This window comes from Clarias gariepinus, chromosome 17 (assembly GCF_024256425.1).
Source record: "Clarias gariepinus isolate MV-2021 ecotype Netherlands chromosome 17, CGAR_prim_01v2, whole genome shotgun sequence".
NCBI classification, from domain to species: Eukaryota; Metazoa; Chordata; class Actinopteri; order Siluriformes; family Clariidae; genus Clarias; species Clarias gariepinus.
In genome coordinates, this window is record NC_071116.1 from 6,003,531 (window position 1) to 6,015,586 (window position 12,056).

At 37.5% G+C, this 12,056-nt stretch overlaps 1 protein-coding gene across 1 annotated transcript; it reads left to right on the forward strand.

Annotated features, from left to right (window-relative positions):
* Window positions 1–1,093: 1,093 nt before the first annotated feature.
* Window positions 1,094–11,225, forward strand: opn4xa (opsin 4xa). The gene is made up of 9 exons (XM_053516034.1): window positions 1,094–1,313; window positions 3,143–3,276; window positions 3,410–3,613; window positions 3,983–4,154; window positions 5,823–5,984; window positions 6,601–6,708; window positions 6,825–6,996; window positions 8,277–8,423; window positions 8,555–11,225. The coding sequence occupies exons 1-9, from the start codon at window positions 1,186–1,188 to the stop codon at window positions 8,810–8,812; spliced, it is 1,485 nt and encodes a 494-aa protein (XP_053372009.1). The 5' UTR covers window positions 1,094–1,185; the 3' UTR covers window positions 8,813–11,225.
* The last annotated feature ends 831 nt before the right edge of the window (window positions 11,226–12,056 follow it).

Below are 12,056 nucleotides of genomic sequence, written 5' to 3' on the forward strand. Positions count from 1 at the left end.
CAGGAATCAAGCCTGGCAGGGAGCTAAATATAGTACATATACCTCAAATCATCCCTAATTATTAAAGTGTTACAACAGCGAAAGCCAACAGCGGAGGACTAGTTTTGCAGAGCATGTGCACATGATAGCCTCGGATTCCCGCATTGTTCATGGTTCATGCTGAGATGCGTTTCTGCTCATTATGGCTATGAAGAGTGCTTATTTGAGACATTATGTCTGGTCCAGTCTTTTCATTCTTCTCTGATGTCTCTCATCACCAAGGTGTTTCAGCCTACAGATTCTCCATGCACCAGATGTTTTATAATAATAATAATAATAATAATTATTATTATTATTATTATTATTATTATTATTATTATTTGCACTATTCTGTGCAAACTAAACAAAGTAGTACGTGTCAAAATCTAATAGTACTGTAGTTTCTAAAATACTTAAAATGTCCCATCTTGCACTGACAAACAAGCTACATGATCAAACTTTTCCCCTTTCTGTGGTTTGATGTGAAAAGCTCGTCACCTGTTTCTGCATGACTTCCACATGATTGGCCGACTGCAGGTGTACTAAAGTATTTAAAAAAAAAAGAAAAAAAAAGGTAGTAGTGACAAAGCCTCATACGTTTTGAGATACATGCAAAACATTATTTGTTAATTAACCCACTCATCTTTAATGTCTCTCCTCTACAGTATGTCCTTAGCACACAGTTTATATCTATAAGGGAGTGAATGCAGACGCAGATGCTCCTACGTTGATCGAACCTAATTTATTAAAGTATTGATTTGTCCCCTCGCTTCAGGTTGACATGACAGCACAAAGTAAACCAAAGAATAATGTTTCCTTTATCCATATGCCGGCTTTGGGGTAATCCTTTATTTATTTATTTTTTTACTTCTTCTTGACATTTAAAAGAGTTTAAAAAGTCACACATTAGTACAGTACACTGGGCATTGATTCCAAGCCACTGGTTGACATCATATGTTAATATCAATCTAGCATTTGTTTGTATCCTTATATAAAGCGAAGGGAGAGGGTGGGGAATGACACACACATTAGAGCGAGAGAGAGAGAGAGAGAGAGAGAGAGAGAGAGCGCAGTTGAAGCATCAGTGAGCAAGCATGAGGCAGTATTTCCCTGATTGAGAGCACTGCTGATAGATTGTCTGTCATCTGAATCTCTTGTCACTCAGACATGGATAGAGGATTTCACAGAAAGGTGGACGTTCCAGACCATGTGCACTACATCATGGCCTTCTTCGTGGCAGTCATCGGGGCTCTGGGCATCGTCGGGAATGCCCTGGTCATGTACGCATTCTTCTGGTAAGTCCTCTTGCTTTTGGCTGGTTTGATAGACTCTGTGTGTTTAAGGATTAAAAATACTGTATATATTTCAATATATGTAAAATATGGAGTTTTTTTTTCATGGGTTAATTTTTTGTACGCCTTATAAATAACATTTTAGATAATGTTAATATTATAATATACTTTCTGTTGGGATATTTTACCTGGACGTTAGAGATAAGTGTAGCTTTTAGGAAAAGTAGTTACCGTACAGATACTATATATTTCTGAGAGTGTGTTGACCTTGCAGTATTGTGTTCTGTGTGTGTTGAGTTGTTTGATGGTATAAAGGGCAAAATGTCCATCAGCTAAGGAATGGAAACCAATTAAGTCTTGAGTTTTGACCTTCTAAAATGTATGGAACTGTCGATAGCCGAACTGAATATTGCATTTAATGTGCATTATTATGGATGTAGTTATTGGACGATATGCCTTACCGCTTTACAAAGGGGTTAGTTTGGTACTATCATTAAGACATATATAATATATACAAAATTAGACAAAATGTGTGTGCATATATATATATATCTTACTGTATGATATCATACATCATATTATTTTTCTTTTCCTGAAGTGGGTATATATTTTCTGGCTGACTCTGTATAACACATTGCTAAAAAAAAATAAATCAATATAATTAATAATACAACAAAGTTTGACCCTAATAGCTTCCCATATTGCCATAATTGTGCACTCGATCTACCTTCAATTGAATTAATTTTTACAAGATTACGTTATATGTAATATGTGAGATTGGTGGCTGCCACGCCCCCCTACTACCCAGCCAATGCATGCAGTGCCGGTTCGATTCGAGAGATTTTAATTTAACATTTGGTAAATATTAATGTTTGAGATATTATAGAAATGCATAATCTGTTTCCTCTAATCAGTTTGTCATTTATGTCTTTAATCCAACACTGCACATTTATAACACTAATAAATCTGAGCATTTTAAAATTGTGATCAATCGGTTGACTATTAAAAATTATTAATAATAAATTGATTAACAAATTAAGACTGGTGTTGTACAGTGTGTGTATGTGTATACACACAGTACCAGTATACAGAAGTACTATAATATAGTACATTTGATATAGTATATTTTCTTCCCTTTCATCTCTTCCCCAATTACTTGAGTAAACTTCTGTTTAGAGTCTGTTACGGAGTTATTCATTGCTGCAAGAGGACTGCAATTTCCCCTCTGGATTAATAAAGATTTATCTTTTCTTCATTTTAACTATCTGATTATCTTAAATAAATAATTTGTGCCCATATACAGGCTTCTATTAAATTGTTATTGCCATCAGAGCATCAGGATTAATGACGTTATTAATATTCCATTGTCTTCGGATGGATTGTTGTTGCATTTCCTGGATGAGAATCTATCAAGATGATCAGTCCTCCATCAGTTTTGACTGAATCGGTGGTTCTAGGTAACAAGTGGCTCATTAGTGGAGGACTTCCATGAATGGAACATCCATCTGCAGGTGATGACTGGAGGAGCTTCAATCAAATGACCTGGTGTGTGTATAAGTGACTGCTGCTCAGAGTTTACGCAATTTCCTAAATAATTACCCACAAGTCATGATTACAAGAATCGGCAGCCTCAGAGGAATTTCGCTCTCATGGGCACAAAATGGAGCAAGCTAATACTGTTGCGCGGTGCTACCACTGCACCTTCCTCTCGCTCATTTAAGGGAGAAATATACAGTATAACTTAGGAACTATTTGAAGTTAAGTGCCAAGTCCATAATAATATTCAGCACATTATAAGCAGCTGCTGTATATATTTCCATTTTTCCTTCCAGTAACAAGAAACTACGCTCTCCACCCAACTACTTCATTTTCAGCCTTGCTCTGAGCGATTTCCTCATGGCCAGCACTCAGTCGCCCATCTTTTTTGTCAATAGTTTGTATAAGGAGTGGGTGTTTGGGAAAACAGGTACTCCCTTTTTTTTCTTTTCTTTCAGTTTAAATCCATTTAATTTAACATGCTTGAAACAACCTTTTCCACAACTGCCTCATTAATTTTTCACTGCTTGTCAATTTTTGCTTTGCATTGTTGTGCTGTTTAGGATGTCAGATATACGCCTTCTGTAGTGCTCTATTTGGCATAACTTCAATGATTACTCTAGTGGCCATCTCCATCGATCGCTACGTAGTAATCACCAAACCCCTGCAGGCAATCAGGTGGAACTCTAAACGTCGGGCGCTCATCAGCATCCTGATAGTCTGGATTTATTCTCTGGCCTGGAGTTCAGCACCCTTACTAGGATGGAGTAAGTTTTGCCAGCCATTTTTTTACTTCTTACTAATTACAAGACGTAAGCACTTTAAACACATATTTAGACAAAAAAATAAGGCGTTAGGCCACGACAACAAGCCACTTCACTAGAATTTGGCATTGATTGTATCAGTTTCTGGAACTGTGTATGATATTCCTTCATTTGGTCTTTTATTGATGGTACAGTAGATGGTTGAAGGTAGTGGTGACCATTATCTAACATGCGGCTCCAAAATTTCCTGCTGGTCTTCAAATTGGGTTAAGAACATATATGAATTGTTTTGTGCTCATTAAACCATGCTACAAACACATTTCTGAGGTCCAGTGTGAGTAGATCATCTGTACTTTCTGTGTATTCTTACAGGCTCCTATGTTCCAGAAGGCCTCATGACTTCTTGTACATGGGACTACATAACGTCAACGCCAGCTAACAAAGCCTACACACTCATGCTATGCTGCTTGGTCTTTTTCGTCCCCTTGGGCATAATATCCTACTGCTATGTCTTCATGTTTTTAGCCATTCAAAACACGAGCAGGTAAAGGAATACCTCCAGGGTCCAGGTTCAATTCCCACCTTGGTGTCTTTACATGTGGAGCTTGTATGTTCTCCCCATACTTTGGGTTTCCTTCGGGTACTCCAGTTTTCTCCCACAAAGACTTGCAGATTAGGCTAATTGGCGTTCCCAAATGACCTGTAGTGTTTGAATGACTAAAGTACATATTTTAGGTCTCTGTATTTACCCAAGTAGTTTTATTTAAGAATATTTTTTTTACTTTTACTCCACTACATCATACAGCAAATATTGGTGCCTGTACAGAGGTTGGACAATGAGACTAAAACACTGGCCAGTTTAGTGTTGGAGGTTTTATGGCAAAATTTGACCAGCCTGGTGACCAATCTTCAAAGATTGCACATTCCACCAGTAAGAGCCGAGTGTGAAGGTTTAAATAGCAGAGTGATGGCACAGTTTTGCCTAAAAAATTGCAATGCACACAACATTATGGATGACATATTAGTGTTCAAAAGAGTATAAATTGTTGGTGCGTGTCTTGCTGGCGCATCTGTGACCAAGACAGCAAGTCTTTGTGATGTATCAAGAGCCACGATATCCATGGTAATGTCAGCATACCACCAAGAAGGACGAACCACATCCAACTGTCTGAAAGGGATGTCCGGGTGCTAACCCGCATTGTATTAAAAAATAAATAAAACCAGAGCTGCCCAACTCACTGCAGAATTACATGTGCACATCAACTCCCTTGTTTCCACCAAAACTGTTCATCGGGAGCTTCGCAGGGTCAATGTACATGGCTATAGCCAAACCATTGGTCACTCGTGCCAATGCCAATGGTGCCAGCAGTGAAAATCTTGGGCTGTTGACAATGTGAAACATGTATTGTTCTCTGATAAGTTTACCGTCAGTGTATTTCCCACATCCAGGAAATTTAGGGTGTGGAGAAGCCCCAAAGAAGTGTACCACTCATACTGTTGCATGCCCAGAGGGAAGCATGGGGGTGGATCAGTGATGGTTCGGGCTGCAATATCATGACACTCCCTGGGCCCAATATTTGTGCTAGATGTTCGTGTCACTGCCAAGTCCTACCGAACCATTCTGGAGGACCATGTGCACCCAATGGTTCAAACATTGTATCCTGACAGCGGTGTAGTTTAACAGGATGATATGCACCAATACACACAGCAAGACTGGTGACAGAGTGGTTTGATGAACATGAAAGTGAAGTTGAACATCTCCCATGGCCTGCACAGTCACCAGATCTAAATATTATTGAGCCACTTTGGGGTGTTTTGGAGGAGCGAGTCAGGAAACGTCTTCCTCCACCAGCACAAAGAATGGCTCAAAATCCCTCTGGCCACTGTGTAGGACTTGTATTTGTCATTCCCAAGATAAATTGATGCTGTATTGGCCACAAAAGGAGGCCCTACAGTACATCATACTAATGAATTATTGAGGTCTAAAACCAGGCGTTTCAGTTTTATTGTCCTGCAAAGTCCTGCAAAGTATTTGAGCCACCACCTGCTGACAATTATCCGTAAGTGAAATCAGAAATGGAAATTGGAAGTTCTGGACTCTAGAGTACCGTATATATACATAAATACACACAGAAAACTATAATGAAATTTAAAACTGATAGCTCTTATGATAAATAAGCTTCGTGTGACATCTTTTTCTTTGTGTTTTCAGAGATGTAGAGAACCTGGGCACACAGAAGAGGAGTACCACACTGGTTCAACAGCAGTCCATAAGACGAGAGTGGAAACTGGCCAAGATCGCCTTTGTGGTTATTGTCGTATTTGTACTGTCCTGGTCACCGTACGCCTTCGTTACTCTGATCGCCTGGGCTGGGTAGCTATTTTTACCTTTCTTGTGTAGTTGATCTTTAAAAATCTGATGCACAATTGCTAAAATGGTTTAAGTATTATTTACGTATATTAATCAACAGTAAGTAAATGCAAGGTTCATACACATAAGTGTCAAAATAAAGTGATGTGATATGAGTCGACGGTAACAACAAACAGAGGCACAGTCGGCCTCACCAAGTCTCACTGACTTAAATCAATTTGGCAATGAGCTACAAATTAAGCAGGTAACAGTATCAACAGTTTGTTATACACAGGAATGGATTTAGCATTAAAATAAAAATGTTTCTACACGGATTCAATTTACAAATATACACACCATACTGTGTACATGGACAGCAAGTTAGGAACAATGTGATGGATGAAGCAATCATCTACGTCTTACCAAAGAACCTTCAGAGGAAACAGACCCAACAGGGAACCCATCCTCATTTGGGTGATAACAGATATAGATTATTTGTATAGTCGAGTAGACTCAGTAAGGTCTGAGAAAGTACATTCACCATAGTGTTCTGATGTAACATCCTCCTGTTGATTAACTAAAATATTTTACAGCTATAAAAGAATTCAATAATTGTCATTTGCCATTTTCTTTGTTTTAGGTATAGCAGCAGTCTGACTCCATATTCCAATGCAATACCTGCAATCATCGCCAAAGCCTCTGCCATTTATAATCCTTTCATCTACGGCATCACTCACTCCAAATACAGGTTCCCACCTACTTCTTTACATCCCCACTTTAATAAGACGAACTGATTAAACAATACAAACTGCATACTTTGCCTTTTTCCTTCCCACTCCTGTTCTTTCATTTCTGCATGTTCAGGGAGACTCTGGCTGAAAAGGTGCCATGTCTAAACTTCTTAAACAAGCCTCGCCGTAAGCAAAGTGTCACTGGATTGACCAGCAAATTCTCTATAAGGAATTCAGTATTCAGTATGCGATCAATAGAGTCAAAGTTAAAGCTCCCCTCATCTTCACAGTTCACTGGACAGACAGTAAGTTCCATAATGATTCTATAAATTGGTTCTTTTATTCACAATTCATTTTTTATAATTTCCTAGCTTTTTTTTTTTTTTTTTTATAATTTCATTACATTTCTTGTTCATTGTTGCAAAGCAGCCTTTTGGAAATGGAAAGAAAATTATGAAAATGCTTATGAAATATGTGAGAAATTGCATATAAATCTAAATGACCAGATTGTCCCTGATGAGCAAGCCAAAGGCGATGGTGTTAAGGAAAAACTCCTCGAAATGGCAATAGAAAAAAAAACCTTGACTCAACAGGGAACCCATCCTCATTTGAGGGATAACGGATAGCAGGAATTGTTTTGTTGGGTAGTAGTAGCAGAACTTGTAATTAGTCTAGTGCCAAAGTGATGCCTAAGAAATCAACATTTTTATCATCAGGGTCAGGCGCCTTCAATCCTAGACTGCTATGGCTGCAGGCTGTCATTAAAGCTAAATTGGAGTCACACCTCCTAGCTGATGGGGGACTGCATGTGCTGATTAAACAAGTGACAAGTGACAGGTTTGGCTCCAGTTTTATTGGAATAAAAAAACCTGTAGCCAAACCAGTCCCCTGTGATAAGATCGATGACCCCTGAACTAATGAACCAATGATACTACTTGACTCTTGCTCCCTGCAATTAAGTATGCATTTAGAATTATTCATTTAAATTTAAATAAAAATAATCATTTAGATTACTTACCCGTACTCTTATGGTGTATGTTTTACCCAAAGGTATGCAAATGTGTTCCTGGAGGGCGAGTGTCCAGCACAGTGCCAAACATGCTTTAACCACTATGACCATGGATCCAATATCCCACTGGACCAGGGATCCAGAATCCCAATCCATCAGAAAGCATCAAACACACATATTTAGATCGTCACTTTTACCTTCTAGGGGATCCCCAGATGGTTATAAACCAACTGTGAGATATCATGTTTTGTGTGGATTCTTGGTTTGTTCTGGGATCTCAATTCATAAGCTGTGCCAGATATAACCCAACCTCAGTGTCTGAGCCACCTCAACAAGCTCCTCCGTAATACTTACAGATCCTGGTATTTTAGGGCTCCACCTTACAGAGATTAGGCTCAGTAACCAAGCAGATGAGAGTTCCACCAATTGAAATTCTGTTTCACCATCAGATGCTAAGTCAGTATTTAATATGGCGGCAGCTTAAGCTACTCATTTAGAGCGAGCCCTTAAGAATAATTGGGAAAAACTTTTTACTGTATCTGCAAAAGTATTTGTTTTTAACATATTTTGTCTTAGGTTTGTAATGATACAATGTTGGATCCGTCGGCCCATCAAGCTCCACTTGTCAAGAGTTCACAATCAGCTAACCAGCCACTGGAGCAGGAGCAGAGTCGTCAACCTCAGCAGGAAATCATCTTGAAAAACAACCAGTTTGAAGAAAAGGTAAGTTTATGGTTCAAGTTGGATAATCACAATGGGTCTATTCTTTCCAGTTTTGCCCAATGACTCATTTGGTTTAAAAGTCTCTGGATACCAATGACAAATAAGATAATAAACATCATTGTCCAACACAGCCAGCCTCTTTGGATGGAGTTTCACTTACAATCTGCGATCAAGACATGGTGGCAAGTCAGGGAGAGGATCACAAGGAAGACAATGGAACGGACGAACGGATCTTTGCCTCGGAACATTGCAAGAACTGTTTGAAGACCCTTAGCCGTAAACAAGAGAATCCCAAAGACTTTTCTGAAAACAAAGGTATGCCAGAAATAATCAGCAGTCAGTCACTGCCAGGTCACTCAGAGAATGATCCGTCTGATGATATTAGGTAAAAGATGGAGAAGAGAGCTGTCCAGACCAAAAAGCTGTCCAGATCAACCTACTGCTGGGACTGTACCCACCAGTTTCCCTAGAGTCTCTGGCGATTCTTCACCTTACCCAAGCACAACCCTAGATATAATTCTGCTCATCCAAATCTTTTAGAGTTATACTGTTTATTCAAATCAGGTATTAAATCGCATGTTGGGTGAGTTGAGTTCCATTTTGATAACGAGTTTGGTTACAAGGGGGACCTCATAAAAAAAAAATCAGTGAGAAAGAAAGAGAAAAACCTCCGCCTCACTTTGACAGCAAGATTTTCCTGCTACCCCTTAAAATAACTCCCCCAGCAGTAGGTTTATAGCAGGGAATGAACACTTTCCTACCACTGCATTAACCAGCTTGAATAGTGTTCATTAAAGTTCTTTAAAACAATGTGTAGGATTAAAACATACTTAATTTTGTTGAATGATTAAGAAGAAAAGCTATTTATCAACCGATTGTTGATTGCAAAATTTTAAGAATTTCACCTACGCTCCTGCACTATATTGCCATAGCACAAACCTAACCCATGCGACTTAAAACCTAACATGACCTGACTGGTTACGTGTTACCATAGAATCGGACTCTGGAACGTTTCGTGGAGACAACGCTTTGGCAGTATTTTTTACCCACCACATGTTCATGTACTCTACTACTCCTTTGCTGTCAGTATTTATACACCATTAGTTACATCAACTGTGCTTTTTAACAATTTGTCCCATTTCACACCACACTGCTCTCCGTGTCTCCGCAACAGCAATGCAATGATGTCACTTTGGGCAACTTTCTAACCCTGATTTTATACAGGAAATCTAGGACAAGAGCAATTAATGGTAATATGGCAATAAACTTATCAAAGCAATCTCTGGAACATCATTTAGAAGAGTACACAAGTCTAAACCTTAAACAAACTATTTGACTTTTTTTAGCAGTAATTTATTTGGCCTAAGTTTTGATTGGTATTTTATTTCCACGCATTTTTACCGTGTTAGAAACACTTTCATCTGCCTGTCTAGACAACAGTGTGCTATATGCACTTACTGTGGCTAACAAAAATCTTTTAATCGCAAGCACAGGCACCGAAATATACTGTACGGGGAGAGGACAGAATTTAGTTTTTATTATTAGTTTTTTATTATTTGTTTGTCTGCACCTACAGCCGTCTCTCACTATGGCTTTCAATGACAATGATGGCCTTCTGTACTTTACTTTAGATTACAAACTGAAATTTCCCATGAACAGCTACCATGGGAAGACTTCTGACTTTAAGACTTCACAACAGCAGACTTTTTTACTAAAATAACTAAAAAGGAATTAAGAATAAGCCAATCTGATCATGCAACTGCTTATCAGTCATTTTTTCAATTAACTAACTATAAAAAATGGGCAGATTTTGCAACCTATAATTCCTAAACAATTAATAATAATAATTGTTTAAAATTGTTTAATGATCTATGGGCTGCTCCCGTCGGAAGGGTCGCTGCAGCACAAAACTCGGCACACAGGTTTTACACTGGATGCCCTTCGTGACATAACCCTCCCATTTTATCCAGGCTCAGGATCAGCACTGCATCCAGGGCTGGGAATAGTTTTTTTTTTTTTTTAATTTAAGGTAAAATCTTAATTGCTTTGTTTTAAATCCATTGTGCTGCTGTACAGAGTGTAAATTTGAAACTTGTAAATCCAGTGAGAGAAGCAGATTATTTGTGTGGTTTAAACCACATGAATCATAATGCAATATTTCTCAGAGATAGCTTTATTGCTTTGTGGCATCAGCTGGGACACTTATTTTAAGTGTCCTAGTAAAAAATTCGCCATTTGATTTCTTGCAGATGCTGGTTTAAAGGTCCAGTCAGTTTATATGGAACGTTCCCATTGGAAATGAAATATTGTGTTATACATTCCAAAATGTGAATATAACGTTACTGGTTATGCACCAAGTGTCAGTCAAGCTAGAAAAATAACACATCATACACGGTTTGTTAGAATTTTACACTTACTGTACATTATGGTTTCCTTAATTTCAGTAATTCACTGGATTATTTACCATGAATAAACCACTGCATACTTTTTTTTACAACAATAATAATGAAATCTATTCATTATAAACCAGTTTCTTTTTCTGTCGGCTTTTTTTTTTTGTCATGTTTTATATGTGTTTGAATTGAACAGATGTGATCTAATTGTGTGAGCTGTATTGAACTATTATCAACTTAGTACATATGGAGTAACAAGGTAAAAAAAAAAGTGCTAACCACTACACCACCGTGCCCATATGTATTATTATTAAAAAATAATATATTAAGATATCATAGATTTTATCAATTTATAGTGACATTTAATGTTGTGAAATGTCTGTAAAATAAGTTGAAATAAGTCCCAGGTCCTGACAGATTAAAATAAATATTTTTTTCTCTTTCTTCTATTTTGAAATGAATAAGACAAAAACTAGCTTTTATCGTTATTTTAAAGGACTTGCTGCAAAAACCTACAGTAAATACATAAATGTCACCTAATATAATCACCACCAAGCACTGATTAACCATAATACACTGACACTGATTAAATCATATCATATCATACATCAAATTTAATATATATTTAATATATACAGTACATGCGAGCACTCAGATTCATGCACACGGCTTCATTTTGTATTATCTAAAGTAATATCTGGACTTCATACAGTCTTTACACATTCTACACTTCAAGTGTATTTGAATTTAATACAAAAAACTTTCACTGAAACGATTACTGCAATACTGTTGGACGGGGCACTTGTGTGATTTGTGGAATGTGATTTGGCAAGTGATTGTATTGTGACAGTACAACACTATGATGTAATATAAGTCATTTCTTCTCATTCAGTTTTGTTATTGAATAAAAGCACACTTATTTATTTATACCTTTGGTAAAAGTGCTTCTTTTATATATCAGATGTGTTTCTACTATTAACCACTTGAATGGCTTAGACTCGCTCTTTTCTCTCTCTTCCTTCCTTCCTCTTGCATATTTTTATTTTTACATCATCTGATGTTTAAACTTGGTTACAAAAACATGGTATTGGTGCTTAGTGTCTCACCTTCAGTACATTTTCATATAAAATCATATAACACCATTTTTCATAATACTTTATGCGTCTTATCTCCCGATCAAGGCTATGTGTTGTTTAAATATTCATACACATTTATATTTTTATCAGATAAAAGGAAACAC